General features: G+C 52.6%; 1 protein-coding gene and 1 long non-coding RNA gene across 3 annotated transcripts in view; both read right to left on the bottom strand.

Annotated features, from left to right (window-relative positions):
- The window catches only part of LOC310851829, a 305116-nt gene that overhangs the window by 41035 nt on the left and 246462 nt on the right, over positions 1-17619 (bottom strand). The window lies entirely within an intron of this gene.
- LOC310851616 (gap junction delta-2 protein-like) overlaps positions 3713-17619 on the bottom strand; it is a 175706-nt gene continuing 161799 nt past the window's right edge. For both annotated transcript variants that reach the window (XM_083754198.1, XM_083754199.1), the window contains 2 exons: positions 10152-10608; positions 3713-4734 (listed from right to left, as the gene is read on the bottom strand). In XM_083754198.1, coding sequence (XP_083610324.1) covers positions 4372-4734; positions 10152-10608 — 820 coding nt within the window. In that variant the 3' untranslated portion in view covers positions 3713-4371. The remainder of the gene's footprint in view (positions 4735-10151; positions 10609-17619) is intronic.

Below are 17619 nucleotides of genomic sequence, written 5' to 3'. Positions count from 1 at the left end.
AGAACTCTTCCAGGCATGCTAGTTGTCTGTGTGCAGGGATTTATATTTTGGTTTGTAGGATCTCTATCTTCACTCTGAAGCAATTCAACCCAGTCATTTTTTAACTACTGAAAACTAGGCTTAAGGGTGACCAGCTGTGGTAGCAGATGGCTTTCATGTGCCCTTTGTAGCTGGGTAGAAAAATTTGGAGGGTGCACCATAGTTGTGGATGTTGGTTCTAGGGCGGGTGAGGTGGAATCAAAACTTAGCATATGTTTGCTAAGACGCTGGAGCACTGTGATAAGATGCACAAGCCACTCTTTCGATGATACAGATTTAGCAGGAACGATAAGGTAGCTCCGTCTAGATTTCTCTGCAATTTTCTGTTTTAGGATTAAATAACGTGGGTTAAACCACAGAGCCTAGGACTTGCTGATCAGAAGGTTGGTGGTTCGAATCCCCATGATGGGGTGAGCTCCCATTGCTCTGTCCCTGCTCCTGCCAATCTAGCAGTTCAAAAGCACGTCAAAGTGCAAGTAGATAAATAGGTACCACTCCAGTGGGAAGGTGAACGGAGTTTCCGTGCGCTGCTCTGGTTCGCCAGAAGTGGCTTAGTCCTGCTGGCCACATGACCCGGAAGCTGTACGCCGGCTCCCTCGGCCAGTAAAGCGAGATGAGCGCCGCAACCCCAGAGTCATCTGTGACTGGACCTAATGGTCAGAGGTCCCTTTACCTTTACCTAATATGCATCGGGGGGGGGGTGAGAGGAAGAGTTTTGACCAGTTGAAAACCACCAGTGAAGAATGCAGCTGGCATTGCCTTTCCACGGGGCTTCAGGATACAACCTCTTCCTCTCTTTTCTGCAAGCATTAAGATGCTTGGGGAGACATGCTACCCAGAGCCAGAGCCAAACATCATTGGCTGGGCCACACGTCTTGCATCCTCCCTGCTGCGTCAAAAGTGACCCTGGTGGTCCCAGCTCTCATCTTCCTCGCTCCCCATTGTTTTGTGGAACGGGGTACGAAAGTTCTGGGCTCCCTGATGGTAGCCCAGCTTCCTAACCGCCTCTGTTCTTGTGCCTTGAGCAGCAGCAGCCTGACAAAGAGAAATTAAACCAGCTGCTAAAGCTTTTTCCAGCTTCAGGCGATGCTTCCTCGCCACCAGCCTTTGATTTCCGCACACAAGGTGGCTGTTTACAGGCCCAGGGCTGCTTCAAAAAGTTGGCATCCCTCTGCCCTCTCCACACCTGTCTCCTTCCCCTTTCTCTAACCAGGGAACCACTTTTTCCTCCTCTCTTATCTTCCTAGTGAATGGGAAGGAGGATCGGCGGCAAAGCAGGGATGACACGTTGGCAGCTGTTAGAGCCCCGCCAGGCACAGGGCACTATTAATAGAGACATACATATGAATGAGATCTCACCTCATTCCCAGTGCAAATGAGCAGGCAAGGGGCAGGGAGAAGGCAAGGCGTCTGCTCCTCTGGCCACCTCCATTCGACTCAGTCGAAAGCCTGCACAGACGAGGGTGGCCAGAGGCGAGAGAGGGCCAGGGCTGCCCCTGCAGATGTATAGGAGAGGCAATTCCTGGAGCCCTGTGATGCTCTGCTCCCATGCCAATCCCCCCACAGCTGCAGGGACCTTCTTCCTCTCTGTCCCCCCCTCTTGTGAATGCTTTGGTGATTTGCTTAGGGAGCACTGACTCAAGAGGTCCCTCTTGTGACCTTACCTAAGGTTAGTCCTGCCAGTAATACCCTGACCACTGGAGAGAGCAGGCGAGGGAAGAGAACAGCTGGAAGAGATCTGGAAAGGACCAAGGATGTCAGCTGAGCAAGTGCGGCAGATACAGCAAAGAAACAACTGGTCAGATTTATCGTATTTTTCGCTCTATAAGACGCACCAGACCACAAGACGCACCTAGTTTTTGGAGGAGGAAAACAAGAAAAAAAATATTCTGAATCTCAGAAGCCAGAACAGCAAGAGGGATCGCTGTGCAGTGAAAGCAGCAATCCCTCTCGCTGTTCTGGCTTCTGGGATAGCTGCGCAGCCTGCATTCGCTCCATAAGATGCACACACATTTCCTCTTACTTTTTAGGAGGGAAAAAGTGAGTCTTATATAGCAAAAAATACGGTGTGGTTTTTTTCCAAAACCTGCAAGCAGATTCCCTGCTCCAGGTTGGGATTAAAGCAGAGGGGGGAGGTCAGAAGGCAGGGAAAGATGCTCTATTATATATAACCACCTCAGAGGGAAGGAAGCTAGTTCAACATTTTGCAGGCAGGAGATCCGAGAGGCATTCCTCAGCATCCCCAGGTAGAGAGACTCCTTGCCTGAAACCCTGGCGTCTGTTCTGGCAGTCCTGAGCGAGATGCCCTGACTCTGTGTCTTCACATTGGAGAGGGAGTTTCAGGATCAAAGGGCAAAGATGGGTTGTTCCTGAGAGCCACCCCCAATTTCAACGCTGTGACCCACCTCGGGCAGACAGAGACATCCAGTTCTCCACTCTAGTAAGCTCCTTGTCTCTCTCTTTTTTGCCTGAACTCCTTTGCTCATCTGGTTGGGACACCAAAGAGGCTTAGATGGGGTTTAGGCTCTCTAAGTGCACCGCAGGGGGCAGAGGGGGGTCTGGGCGGAGGGGCTGCGCAAGAGCCGCTTAGGGGATGGGGACAACGGGAGGCCGGCGGCGGTAGGAGGGACGGGGATTAGTAAACGAAGAGAAGGAGGCTGGGTCCCTTTCCGTCTTTCCCCTTGCTCTCGGGAAGCAGGAGGGGGACTCCGGAAACGCAACATCCGTCCTCCCCATAGCTTGTGGGGCAGGAAGGGACTCTGGTTCTCCCCGATCGCCTCGCAGGCCTCTTTTGCACCACGAGATCTTGGGCCTTCGCTCAGGCTAAGCCAGATGGTGCCCGGTTAACCCCCTTCTCCGCTTTAGACCTATTAGAGAGCAGATTAAGGGATGAGAGTCCGCTGCAGCTGACCGGGCTGGGAGGGGTATGTGTATGCGGGGAAGGAGGGGGGGAGCCTCGCTTTGCTCTGCGTCTTGGGCCCAGGCAGTCAGAGACAAAACCACCACCCCCCCCACGCCGCTGCCGTCCACAGCAGGGTGGCCTTGGGAAAGATGCTCCAGAGGTGCCCACAGTCAGAGTGATGGAGGCAGGAGTTGGCAGTAGCTAGGACAAGGCGACTGCTGTAGATTTGAGCAGGTTTTTTCCAACTCCGTTTTAACAGCAGCCTGACCTGCAGAAATCAAGCCAGTGCAAATTGATTTCTCGTGGCAAGACAGCGGAGGAAACTTGCATCTACAGTGGTACCTCGGGTTAAGTACTTAATTCGTTCCGGAGGTCCGTTCTTAACCTGAAGCACCACTTTAGCTAATGGGGCCTCCTGCTGCCGCCGTGCTGCGGGAGCACGATTTCTGTTCTCATCCTGAAGCAAAGTTCTTAACCCAAGGTACTATTTCTGGGTTAGCGGAGTCTGTAACCTGAAGCGTATGTAACCTGAGGTACCACTGTACTTTGCTTCCACATGCCCGACTGCTCTTGAAAGCCTGGGAGAAGGTCAATTGAAAAACAAACAAAACTGTGGGGCCGCCCCACACGCCGCAGCTGGGACAGAATGGTGATCTGGTCTTCTCCCCATTTATGGAGCACACGCAGACATCAACCTGACCCATTCATCCTCCCAACACCATCGCCACCGATTCCCTCAGCACCAACAGAGAGGCTGCCAGGAAAAACAAGGAAGAAAATGGGGTTCTTTTTATTGCATACCTTATCTTTTTTATATAAAATCACATTTGCATCCTTCACTATTTACATCACGGCAGATGAGAGAGAGAGAGAGAGAGAGAGAGAGATATCCGGTCGTGCATGAGGGGAAGCCCTTCTCCCCTCTCTCTGTCTTTCTGTTGTTGCTTCCTTTCAAAAATACACACGCAAGCAAGCAACGTCCCCCCCCACAAGCCTCCCCCACCCACCGCCGATTCATGCGTTTTTCATCACCAGTCCGTAAAAAGGAGTCGTAGGCACAAGTTTCCGCAAACCGCACCGTTTTGCTTGCACCATTAGTTAAGTGTAGAGAAGAGAAAATATTCGACGGGAGCCAGCGCATAGGAGGAAGGGGCACCAAGCCTCTTCCTCCATTTCCCTCCCCCTTGCTCCTGCCCCATGGCTCCTGAGGGGCTGGGTTTCCCCCATCAGCCCTTAAAGCGAACGTGAGGCCCCGTCCTCTGAAAGCGAGGAGGGTGTTTTGTTTTTGAAAGCACCCACTGAATATTGCATGGTTAACCTGGGAGGTATTGTGGTCAGGCCAGCAGGTGGCGTTTTCTCCTTGCTGCGTTGGCGACGTCAGGCCCGCCGAGGCCCCGATCCCCACCCCAACCGAACCGGATCGGGAGCGCTCAGACGTAGGCGGACTCGCTCGACTGCGTCCGTCCGAGCGTAGGCACTTGGGCCAGCGAGGAGAGGTCCTTCTTCCGCACCTCGCAGATGGATTTCCGCCTGGCCTGCACCCCTCGGATGGCGGTCTTGATCTTGCGCCAGCCGAGGTGGTTGAGCTCGGCCAGGTTGAGGAGGACGCAGATCCCGCTCACGGCAAACATGAAGACGAGGAAGACGGTCTTCTCCGTGGGCCGCGACACGTAGCACTCCACCTCCTTGACGCATGGGTAGCGGTCGCACTCGAAAATGGCCGGCACGTTGAAGCCGTACAAGAAGTACTGTCCCGCCAGGAAGCCAATCTCCAGGGCATTGCGGAAAACCACCTAAAGCAGCGGGAGGGGAACAGGGTCAGGGGGTGGCAGAGAGCGGCCTCTACCTCCAGATGCTACTGAACTACAACTCCCATCATCCCTCACCACTGGCTGCCCTGGCAGAGGACGATGGGAACCGGAGGCCCAGCAACATCCGGGGAGCCACAGGTTCCCTTTCCTCTATATAGTGGTACCTCGGGTTAAGTACTTAATTTGTTCCGGAGGTCCGTTCTTAACCTGAAGCACCACTTTAGCTAATGGGGCCTCCTGCTCCTGCAGCACGATTTCTGTTCTCATCCTGAAGCAAAGTTTTTAACCCGAGGTAATATTTCTGGGTTAGCGGAGTCTGTAACCTGAAGCGTATGTAACCCGAGGTACCACTGTAGGCCCTTTGGCAATTATCCTCGCACTCATTTTTTTTGTTAATAATGACTCAGTGGCTTGTACAGTGGTACCTCGGGTTAAGTACTTAATTCGTTCCGGAGGTCCGTTCTTAACCTGAAACTGTTCTTAACCTGAAGCACCACTTTAGCTAATGGGGCCTGCTGCTGCCGCCGCGCCGCCGGAGCCCAATTTCTGTTCTTATCCTGAAGCAAAGTTCTTAAGCTGAAGCATTATTTCTGGGTTAGCGGAGTGTGTAACCTGAAGCGTATGTAACCTGAAGCGTATGTAACCCAAGGTACCACTGTATTTGCTTGATGCAAATCAGCAGGGGCCCGAAGCGGACAGAGTAAGGAACCTCCAGACTTGCCCTGTGGTATCTGTGCTGACCTTTCCTGCGATCTTAGCTTTCTGTCCCCTTGGGAGAGATCAGCCTTGGGATCTATATGTGCTGAGAGCCAAGCTGTGACCATGGACCCCTTGGATCTTCAGCTTAGTAGTTAGCTAGAACTGGAGGACCCTTCCCTACCCAAATACGCTTTTTCATGAATTTTCCATACCAAATGTCTCTCTTTGCGAGAGCGACAAGCCAAGGCTGCTCCCCAAGCAAGGACCTGCAAGGGTTTGGCTTTCAGCCGTGTGATAACTTTGCATCATCAATCAGCAATATTGTTCCTCAGTTGCTGCCAGGGTCCCCATTGTCTGCCTTTTTACTTTTTTGCACTGATCTGCTGCCTCATGTTTGGTGGAAGGTGTTAGCTCCTTTGTTCAAACTACAGTCAATAAAGAGTGAGAGATGGAACGAGGAAGGGAGAAAAAGCAAGTCAGGCACAGGGCGTTTGGTGGCTGCGAGCTGGAAGGAAAGTGACGCAGAAGCCTAAACCAGAGAACAGATCTTCCCACGCTGCTTCCCCGAAAGTTCAGGCAAACCCTAGTCTGAAGAGGATTAAGCCCAACAATTCCATGCAAGGGGGAGCATTCAAGGGATCAGTACGCCTAGGGTCCCAGGCTTGGTTGTGAACCATCTGCTGGATGATGGGAGTTGTAGCCCAACAACAACTGGAGATCTGAGTTTGAGAAACAGAGCCCTGGAGGGCACTGAGCAGGGTTGGGGGCCCAGGGCCCTAAAATGAAAAAAGATGACCTTTTAAGCCCAGCAGCAGAATTTGGATTTTTGAATGGACCAGCAGCTTCAGCTGGAGCTGACCTTGGTCCTGCAACCTTCCTGTTTTCAGCTCCTGATTTTGACTTGGTCTTCTCCCGCTGCCTGCTTTCAATATATCTGCCTGGCTTTGTGGGGGGGGGGGACCCTCTCCTCACACACCTGCCCCAAATCCAGAGGACGCCCCACCCAGATCCAGCCCCAAATCAATGTGGGGCGGGGCTAATCTTTACTTTAAAAACCAGAGTTTCTCAAACTTGGGGTGTCCTCCTGTTTTCGAACTACAGTTCCCATCATCCTTGACCTCTGGTCCTGACAAGATGGAGCAATGCATCACCTTTCTAGCTCCCAGCAGGGAAGGCACTTGTGGGACGCTAATAATAATAATAATAATAATAATAATAATAATAATAATAATAATAATTTATTATTTATACCCCACCCATCTGGCTGAGTTTCTCCAGCCACTCTTGTTAAAAACAATACAGCATTAAATATAAAAAACTTCCCTAAACAGGGCTGCCTTCAGATGTCTTTTAAAAATAGGACAGCTGCTTATTTCCTTGACATCTGATGGGAGGGTGTTCCACAGGGCAGGCGCCACTACCGAGAAGGCCCTCTGCCTGGTTCCCTGTAACCTCACTTCTTGCAGGGAGGGAACTGCCAGAAGGCCCTTGGCACTGGACCTCAGTGTCCGGGCAGAACGATGGGGGTGGAGATGCTCCTTCAGGTATACCGAGGCCGCTAAATGACAACCCCAGTTTGAAAAGCTGGTATCGCCGCATCAAGCTTATCAGTTTTGTTGTTGGTTAATTAGACTCAATCTAATTGGATTCTGAATAAATGGACAACTGACTATTGCCGTTTTGAATTTCATTGCGTTGTTGTCTTCCTTAGCGAGATGTCCACACCGCTGTCACGAATGGTGCTTTTCATAGGGCAAGGGGCATGGGAGATGAGGTTATGGAACCAAGCGGGTGGCAGGGCCCCCCCCCCTCCACAAAAAAAGCTTGGGAACCACTGCACTGGTACATTCCCTGCTGGGCACCCCACCCTCTGGCAGCCCAACTCACAGAGATTTGAGGCTGCTTCCACCCAATTGGGCTGCAGGCTGAAACCGCACCCTGGACGAATCCGCCTGAATCATGCGGTGTGAGCGCCTACTCTTAGCTCTATCCTTGCTGCTAACCAGACCCCCCACCCCACCCCAGAGAATCCGAAATGGTCATTGACAGGCCCCACCGGAGCCGGACAGCATGGGAGCTGTCTGGAGCACTGGAAAGACACATGGAAGATGTGTCTTGTGGTCTCAGAGATGGCTGGATTTCTCCAGGTGGTGCTGGCACAGCCTGAAGCCTCAGCACCACTCCTGCCTGCTGCCAACGCCGCCTCCCTTCTACACTCGTTCTCGCCCCGCGCGTCTATAAATAAAACAGATGGTCACCATGTTGCCGCCAGACCCTCGTGCCCTTTTCTCTCGCGTAGGCTGCTGGGAAGGAAGATCAGGACGATGCTTAGAGTCCGGGCTGCACATTCTCTGCGCTCAGGAAAAGGATCTGCGTTCTGCAACCCGAATGCCGAAGTTTTCCTCTCTTCTTGTTCCTTTTGCATAAGGCTATATATATTTCTGCTGTTTCCAAGGAAGGGGGGGGAACCCCTTTGTCCCCCAATCCCTGGCTCACCCTTGGACAATTAGAAATCCTGCTAGTCACACCCAGCCAGATAGGCGGGGTATAAATATTACAATTATTAAATTACTATTAAAGGTAAAGGGACCCCTGACCATTAGGTCCAGTCGTGACTGACTCTGGGGTTGCGGCGCTCATCTCGCTTAATTGGCCGAGGGAGCCGGCGTACAACTTCCAGGTCATGTGGCCAGCATGACTAAGTCGCTCCTGGCGAAGCAGAGCAGCGCACGGAAATGCCGTTTACCTTCCCGCCGGAGTGGTACCTATTTATCTACTTGCACTTTGACGTGCTTTCAAACAGCTAGGTTGGCAGGAGCAGGGACTGAGCAACAGGAGCTCACCCCGTCACGGGGATTCGAACCGCCGACTTTCTGATCGGCAAGTCCTAGGCTCTGTGGTTTAACCCACAGCACCACACACGTCCCAAATTACTATTATCTTCCGCCTAAAGTTGGAGCCAGGCAGTTTGCCCACATGCCTCAAAGCCTGTCTTCTCATAGAATTGTAGAGCTGCTAGGAAAGACCAGGGTTATCTAGTCCCACCCCCTGAAATGCAGGGATCGCAGCTAAATAATCCACAATGTATGGCCACCATCCTCTGTTTAGAAACCTACACGAAGCAGAGTCCACCACCTTCCGAGGGCATCTGTTCCACTGTCAAATGGCTCTAACCATCAGACAGTTCTACCATCAGAAAGTACTTCTTCATGTGGAGCACATTTAAACTATGGAACTCATTGCCACCAGAGGCAGCGATGGCCACCAACCCGAATGGCTCCAAAAGAGGACCAGACAAATTAATGGAGGAGAGGGCTACTAGTGGCCCCCAGTTCTGCCCTCGCAGCCGGAGGCGGCAATGTCTCTGAACAGCTGGGGACCACCGGAGGGGAGAGCTGCTGTTGCATCTGGCTGGCTGCTGCAAGAACAGGACACTGGACCAAACAGGCCACAGTGTGATGGCCTAGGATTTCGGACTCAGAGGCTGAACCTGAGGGATCCCAGCCTGCACAGGATTCCCCGCCTCCAGAATCAGCTGGGGCTTGAGCCTGAAGAGTCCTCACCTGGGCTGGATCCTCAGGTGCAGGCACCAGCTGAGTCTGCTCTGGCTCCTGAGGCGATGGAGGACCCATTGCCTGCAGGTGCTCCACTCTCAGCCCCGTCAGGGGAAGCTGAGGTTGCCTCTGGGTCCGGTTAACCCTCCAGCCTCTCCTGAGCTGCAGAGGCTCAGGGCGGAGAGGCGGAGGGAACTAAGTTCCCGCAGGAGAAGTGCTCACCTCCAGGCCAGGAGAGGCGAGTCACCTGTGGACCGGGGCTGCCCCATGCCTCGGGGCAGATAAAAGCCGGTCAGCCCCAGTCCCAGGTTGCGGGAGCAATGTTGTTGGTTGCTAGTTCCTGCCTGCACCCTGTCCTGCTCTTCTGCCAGACTCCCCACCTTGGACCCAGCTACATCTTTGACGGACAGCCTCCACACCGCACCATTGATCTCGGACTGGACTTGGACATTGCCTCTCAGTTAGCCCCAGGACCAGCACACACAGGCTCCTCCGATGTCGTTCTGTCTGCCAGAATGCTCCAGTCTTTGCCAAGGCTACAGCCACGCAACACCCAGCCGGGAGTGGGGGGAATGAATGCAACTCAAAGCAGTGATTGTCGAATCATCGAGTTGGAAGGGCCCTCAAAGATCATCCAGTCCAACCCCCTGCAACGCTGTCCCTTACGGGGATTGAACCTGCGACCTCAGTGTTATCGGCACGACGCTCTAACCAGCTGAGCTACCCTGGCGAGTCGTGTCCAATGGATGACATCTAGGGCCACCCTGAGGCAAAGGACAAGACGGTGCCCCTCTCCAGGCCTACGCACACCTTGACAGGTGGATATTGTTTTAACGCCGGGGGCCATCTATGCTATTGCACTAGACTGGCGCAGGGGGCATGGGGTGGCACACAGAATTCTGCCTGCCATCTAAGGGGATAGACGGCTGGGCACATTTTGCCGGATTGTGCGAGGCTACGATGCAACAGCCTAGAATAGCCTTGGCCTCACTTGCCGCCGCACCACATGACGGGCTCATGCACGACTCCTCCCTGCAACTTCTCGGCCTTTTCGCGAGCTGTTGAGTGAGTCCCCGGCCCCCCCAATCTTAGGGAGGAGTTGGGAGTGCAGCAAGCAAAGGGGAGCCCTCTAGCGCCCCGACTTACCTGGATGATGTAGAAGCGGGAGATGCCCTCCTGTCGCTTGACCTTGGAGCTCTTGGGGGGCCGCATGGGGGCGCTGGGGATCTCCTTCACCTCCAGGCAGTCGGGTTCCTCCTTGGAGGAGCCGTCCGGGTTCTGCACCAGGATGCCATTGACGTTCTTCACCTTCCGGCCGTCCTTCTCCAGCAGCGGGTAGAGGAAGGAGTAGCGGCGGTCCCTCTGCTTGGCCGACTGGTGCACTGAGTAGGTGATGAAGCAGAGGCTGGGCGTGCAGACCAGGATGATCTGGAACACCCAGTAGCGGATGTGCGAGATAGGGAAGGCCTTGTCGTAGCAGGCCTGGTTGCACCCGGGCTGCAGGGTATTGCACATGAACATCGTCTGCTCGTCCTCGTAAACCGTCTCTCCCACGATGGCCACAATCAGGATGCGGAAGATCACCACCACTGTCAGCAGGATCCTGGCGAGACGGAAGGAGAGGAGAGCAGAGGGAGATATTAAGGGAGACTGCGGATGGCCATTGTGGCCATATAACACAGGTCCTAAAATATCTACATCAGCTCCCAATTTCCAAGCACAATTCAAAAGGTTGGTGCTGACCTTTAAAGCCCTAAACAGCCTCAAAGGCCCAGTATATCTGAAGGAGCATCTCCACCCCCATTGTTCTACCCGGACACTGAGGTCCAGCGCCGAGGGCCTTCTGGTAGTTCCCTCTCTGCAAGAAGTGAGGTTACAGGGAACCAGGCAGAGGGCTACAGAAACTACATTTCCCTTTATTCTTTGGGGAAAGTCTTAAATTTATGGAGCCAGGGAGATGGGGGCTTCCTTGGAGCACCTCTTGGGAAAAGCTGAGATGCTGGATGAAAGCAGAAGGGCTTCCAAGAGCCCCAATCCACTGCAATTTAAGAGGAATCACCAGTGTGGTATAGTGGTTAAGAGCTGTGGACTCGTAATCTGGTGAACTGGGTTCGCTTCCCCGCTCCTCCACATGCAGCTGCTAGGTGACCTTGGGCTAGTCACACTTCTCTCAAGTCTCTCAGCCCCACTCACCTCACAGAGTGTTTGTTGTGGGGGAGGAAGGGAAGGGAGATTGTTAGCCACTTTGAGAATCCTTAGGGTAGTGATAAAGCGGGATATCAAATCCAAACTCCTCCTCCTCTTCTTCTTCCTCCGCAAATGAATTCAGATTTCATTGCACGGGCAGAGAAAGCTGAAAGCAACATTGCAGGTGCAGTCTGATACCCATTTACCTGAGAGCCAGTGGGGCTTAACTTTTGAGTGGATGTATATAGGACTGCACTGCCAGGTATGCACGCAGTAGAGACAGTTTGAGAGAGTATATACCTAGGACAGCTTCAAGGGCACGAGGGAGACTTGGGTTTCTGCAGCGACGCAAAATCTAGCAAGTGAGTCAATTTGCGCACTTCAGAGGAGGGGAGGAGGGGGAGAAGAGAAGTTGCTTTTCGCCAACTCCGCAGTTCCCATCAGAGCTGCAATATCGAGGAGGGGGAGAAGGGAGGGTGAAATTAAACCTAAGGACAGGACGCAGAGTTTTTTGCCAGTAGCACTGGTAAGGAAGATGAATGAGAAAACGCTGGCATTTGGCACAAAGAATGATCGGAGAGCAAAAGCAAAATGCAGAAAGGGAGGTTACATTCTGAGAGGGAAGGAAGGTGGATCAGAGACTATTTGGGTAGCCCGGGTAGCTGGATTTTGTGGCTCGCAGTCAGGCAGGAGCAGAGCGATGCTCACAGTTCAGACCGCCTGTCCAGAGGATTGTAAGAATAGTAGAATTGGAAGGGATGTTGTTGTTGTTGTTGTTGAGTCGTTTAGTCGTGCCCGACTCTTCGTGACCCCCTGGACCAGAGCACGCCAGGCACTCCTGTCTTCCACTGCCTCCCGCAGTTTGGTCAAACTCATGCTGGTAGTTTCGAAAACACTGTCCAACCATCTCGTCCTCTGTCGTCCCCTTCTCCTTGTGCCCTCCATCTTTCCCAGCATCAGGGTCTTTTCCAGGGAGTCTCCTCTTCTCATGAGGTGGCCAAAGTCTTGGAGCCTCAGCTTCAGGATCTGTCCTTCCAGTGAGCACTCAGGGCTGATTTCCTTCAGAATGGAGAGGTTTGATCTTCTTGCAGTCCATGGGACTCTCAAGAGTCTCCTCCAGCACCAGAATTCAAAAGCATCCATTCTTTGGCGATCAGCCTTCTTTATGGTCCAGCTCTCACTTCCATACATCACTACTGGGGAAACCATGGCTTTAACTATATGGACCTTTGTTGTGAAAAGCATATGAAGGGAGGTCCCTGCCCCAAGGAGCTTGCAATTTAGAATGCAACACAGGATGATCCCCCCCCCCAGAAAGGAGATTCTGACTAAACATCAGGAAAAACTTTCTGACAGTAAGAGTTGTTTGACCGTGGAACGGTCTCCCTCGGGAGGTTTGGACTCTGCTTGGAGGTTTTTAAGCAGAGGTTGGATGGCCATCTGCCATGGATGCTTTAGCTTAGATTCCTGCATTGCAGGGGGTTGGACTAGATGACCACAGGGGTCCCTTCCAGCTCTACAATTCTATGATTCACAGGTTCACACCCTTTCCCAAACCCTTGGATCTTGCGGTTCCACTGCTAGGCAAAGCTAAGTTGCTGCAACATTGGCATCACGATGAAGGTGCAGTTACGTCCATGGAAAAGTTTGCCTTCTCCCATTTAGAAAAATATAAAATACACAAATAAAATGTGACAACATGGATTTAATTCATTCAAGCATTTGTCCTACTGGGTTTCAGGGTGGTGTAGGATCCATCTGTGTCATTGCTCGGTGAGAGCAGCTGCTTTGAATGCAGAATGTCCCAGGTTTATTCTCCAGATAGGAGAAGACTCTGGCCTAAAAGCCTGGAGAGCAACTGCCAATCAGTGTAGACAATATTGAACTAGATGGGCCCAGTGGCAGCTTTCAATGTTCCTGTGTAATGCAGTCAAGCACAATGATTAAAAATAAGACTAAGCCTTGGACAATTTAAACTGCCTGGGTGAACCGTGCAATTGTAGGCAAGTCTCTTTTGGGAGGCCTTTGCATCCCATGAAGCTGCATGCACAAGAGCAGCACTGTTCCTGTCTGATATTTACATCCGAGAAAGGGTTCTGCCCCAGAAGCTATTTCCTGTGCCAGCATGCCTCTGAGCACATGCAAAGTGTCTCTGTCATAAGACCGGGTCGTTCTACCAATTCTTGTCCATTTACCAAAACCAGCAGTCTGACTTACAGGAAAGATGGAGGTCCAATCTCTCTCCTCCTTTCAGAAATGGGGCACCCCTGCTTCTAAGATTTAAGCCTTGGGTAATTTGTGTCTCCTCTAAGAATGGGGAGGGGAGATCTTCATAGGCTAGGAATGGAAACATCAGGGGGTGCACAAATGTTGAGGCGCATAGCCTAGGCTGGCAAGGTCCAAACACATATCGGTCGGCTGCGTTTAAGGACACAGGATTCCGTGTTTGTTTCCCTTTTCCACCTATCTGCTCCTATTTCTAGTTTTCATTTCGCACTTTGGATTTGTTGTGTGGACTGGATCCTGCACGTGTGTCTGAGTACTGGCTCTTGTGTGCTAACAATCTGAAGTTTTCTGAACTGAGGAAGTAAAGGGAAAAAACTCAGTTTGGGGCACACCCAGCTACATCTTTTTTGTCATTTAGCCTTCTCAGCTTGGTGGTCTTATGAAGGCAAAGTCTGGCAGGAGTATGGTAAAGGTAAAGGGACCCCTGACCAGTAGGTCCAGTCGTAGCCGACTCTGGGGTTCCGGCGCTCATCTCGCTTTACTGGCCAAAGGAGCCGGTGTACAGCTTCCGGGTCATGTGGCCAGCATGACTAAGCTGCTTCTGGCGAACCAGAGCAGTGCACGGAAATGCCGTTTACCTTCCCGCCAGAGCGGTACCTATTTATCTACTTGCACTTGGCGTGCTTTCGAACTGCTAGGTTGGCAGGAGCAGGGACCGAGCAACGGGAGCTCACTCCATTGCGGGGATTCAAACTGCCGACCTTCTGATTGGCAAGTCCAAGGCTCTGTGGTTTAACCCACAGCACCACCCAGTTTGCTAAAATGCCCCCCTACACACAAACACACACACACACAGAGAGAGAGAGAGAGAGAGAGAGAGAGAGAGTGCACCAAGAGAGAATGAGTTTGATGGGCCAGGGTTCCCACAGATAACCATTATATTGTTGTTTTTCCCCACCAACCTGGCGCCCTCCAGATGTTTTGGACTACAAATCCCATCAGCCCCAGCCGGTGCCAGAAGCTGTAGTCCAAAATATCTGAATGGTACCAGGTCCACGAGGGCGGCTAAAATTATCAAAAAGCAAACCTTGGTCAAGCCCTGCTCACATGGTGCTGATAGTGCCAAGGCTGCAGGTTCACTCCCCGTAAGGGACAGCTGCATATTCCTGCATTGCAGGGAGTTGAGCTAGATGATCCTTCCGGGTCCCTTCAGACTCTGTGATGCTATGATTCATCATTCACAACAAAAATATTTGCAAAGGAAGCTGCTGAACAACAACATACTAAAAAAGTTCAAAAGGATTTGTTTGAGAGGTAAGGTTTTATTTTCCGCTCATGTTGAATGAGCTCAGCAAAAGTAGAAAGACTGCGTTGTCGCCACTAACTGCAGTTGCGAACAAATGCTCATTGCACTTGTGTTTATTTGGGCTTTGCACAGAAAGGTCACAGGCAGGACCTCTCATATTTAGCGACCTTCTGACCCCGCCATTGACATTTCTTCCCCTTCCCCTCCATATAGGTATTATAGACCACTTTTTCAGAAAGATGGGTTTTCAGGCACCACTTCAAGATGGGAAGAGACTGGGTAATGCAGGCCGTTAGGAGGAAGGCTTCATTCCACAGGGAAAGAGCAGAAGATGTGAAAGGACAAAAAGCGGCAGGACATCAAGTCTTGGGGTATGTGAGGAATGAAGAGAGCACGCAGGAGAGCAAAAGGGAGACAAGAAAATTCAAAGCCCAAAGACACCAAAAGCAGAAGTTTAAACTGTATAGGTGGTTGAAGAGACTTTCTCTAGGACATCCCAGTGGCCTCTTCTGCATCATCTTGGGTTGGTTGCCCTTGGAGACGGGATGCTGAGATGGATGGACCACTTATCTGAGCCAGTCTCCTGGGTGCTGAAGAAAGGATGCGTTGCCCTTTCTTCTTTCACCTCCCTGTTTATGCTTCCTCTCAGCACTCCCCACCCCCGCACACCTCCTAATTCCTGTTAATTACATCCTCCATCCACCCACACAGTCCCCACTGCCCACCTGCCTGGCTCGCTCTTCCCCACCTCTCATTATTTACTTATTTCTATTGCATTTATATCCCCCACCTTTTTCCTCCAAGGAGCTCAGGGTGGCCTCCATCCTATTTAATCCCCACAACAAGCCTGTGAGGTGGGATAGGCTGAGAGGCAGCGACTGGCCCCCAAGGTCACACCCAGGGAGCTCTGTGCGAGCGGGGATTCGAACCCTGGTATCCCGGGTCCAAGTCCAGCACTCTAACCACAACACCACACTGGCTCTCGGTGTGTAGCCTTTGCTTACATAGACACTTGAGTGGGCTGAGCTTCTGCTCATGCTGCCCTCCCCAAACCATGGGGAGATGCTCCCTATGCTATTAGTTCTGGTGGCACTGCTGCTGCCGCCCCCAATAAAAGAAAGGGTGATGGAGAGAGGGTCAAATAAGACAGCAGTGGAGGGAAGTGGTCAGATTAGGGAGACACAGTGGCTTCATGAGGCCACCCCAAAAATCCCTTAAAACAGAGGGGGGCAACCTTTGGCCCTCCAGCACCACCTAGCAGGGGTGACCGGGGTGTGTGTGTGTGTAGTCCTGCAGGATCTGGCAGGCCCCCGAAGTTATTGGAAGGAGGTGATTATCAGCCTGCCAGAAACCTGTTGTCTCTCTATTCTTTCACACACGCTTTCTTTCCTTTTTTCTTTTTTTAGGCCAGTCCCCATTTACAGAGTCTGTGTATTGTTTGGTTTCTCAAAAGATAAACCTGTCTGAGGGGTAGCCCTCTGATGAAGCAGCTGCTTTGCTGCGGGTTGCAAACACTCTGCACATGCTCACTGACCTTTTGCTTGCCTTTCTGTCCATCCCCACAGACACCTCTGTGGGTCTATAGCTCCAGTCACACCTGCCTCTCCCACCCCTCTTTCTGCTGCATCTCCCGCTGCTGTGGAAACTTATAGATTGCAGTCTCCTTGGAGCAGGGACCTGTCTGGGCACCCTGTAAAATACCCACAGGTATGATGCTGTGCCACATTATGTCTCGGGCAATACCATGTCTCAGGTCCAGCCGCCCTTGGTTCAAGTTGAAAGAACCCACCTTCCCATAATTTTCCTCCCTGGTGGGAAGGGATAAGGCTTCCAGATTTGGCAAACCCCATTCCCATCGGTAGGAACTTCCCCTCTTCTTCTCCGCCAAGCACTAGACAAAGCCAGGCTGCCAAGCTGATATATTTTACCCTGGTTACTCCACCAGCCTTTCCTAACTCTGCAAGCCACTCTGGTAACAATTTTAACAATCTTCCAGACGGCTGGCTGGGTGATTCTGTTGTAGATCATATGTTTGGCACAAGCTTTCCAATACAGAGGGGAAGAATGCACCTCTGGAAAAGGGCTGTAGCTCAAGGGTTGGACGCCTGTTTGGCATGCAGAAGGTCGTAGGTTCAATCCCCCGGCATCTCCGTGCGTGAAACCCTGGAGAGCCGCTGCCAAAGTGTGTAGGCAATATTGAACTGGATGGACCCGACTCGGTGCATAGCTCTTTCTGACTTTAATACACATACGGCCCACCCGGCATCTGAGAGAAGCAACTATTAAGTCTGGGGGAAGCCTGTGCGAAGCCGTTCCGGCGCTGCAGGGTTCTTCGGCGACCCGGCGGTGGGGAATCCCTGCGCCACTTGCCCCCGGCAGGACCGCGCGCTGGAAGGGAAGGGGACCCGGCGGCGAGGAAGGCAGAGAGCATCCTTCCGGCTCCGGCAAGCCGCACCAGCTCTCCGGGTTCTCCTCGCAGAAGGGGGAACCTGACGCGGCGCTTCTACCCTCCGCGTAAAAACGCACCAGCCGGACTCTCGCCAAGCCAAGGACTCCTGAAAGGGTCTTCCCAGATCAGATCCCTTCCTCGGAGAAAAGGTCCCGGGGACGGCAGGCCCAGCTGGGCACCCAGGGAGGCGAAGCAGCAGCAGCTGTGGTTCAACCCCTGCAGCTTCTGTCTTTGCCCCGAGGCCCCTACAATGGCCAGCCGCCCCTGCCGGACATGCCCCCCACCTTGGCTGTGCAGAAGCCCCTCCGAGATCCTCCCTCTGGGACTCAGGCGTCCGGGCTCCCAGCCCTAACCGAGCCACCTTCCCAACTTTACGCGCGGGGCAGATCCTGCCGGGTCGTCCGTTCTTCCCTGCGCTCGCTCGCTCGCTCTCCTTGCCCCGCCGG

Source organism: Podarcis gaigeae (assembly GCF_964106915.1).
Source record: "Podarcis gaigeae genome assembly, chromosome: 8".
NCBI classification, from domain to species: domain Eukaryota; kingdom Metazoa; phylum Chordata; class Lepidosauria; order Squamata; family Lacertidae; genus Podarcis; species Podarcis gaigeae.
Note: the sequence above shows the minus strand (reverse complement) of the source record. Positions and strands in the feature narration are given on the sequence as shown.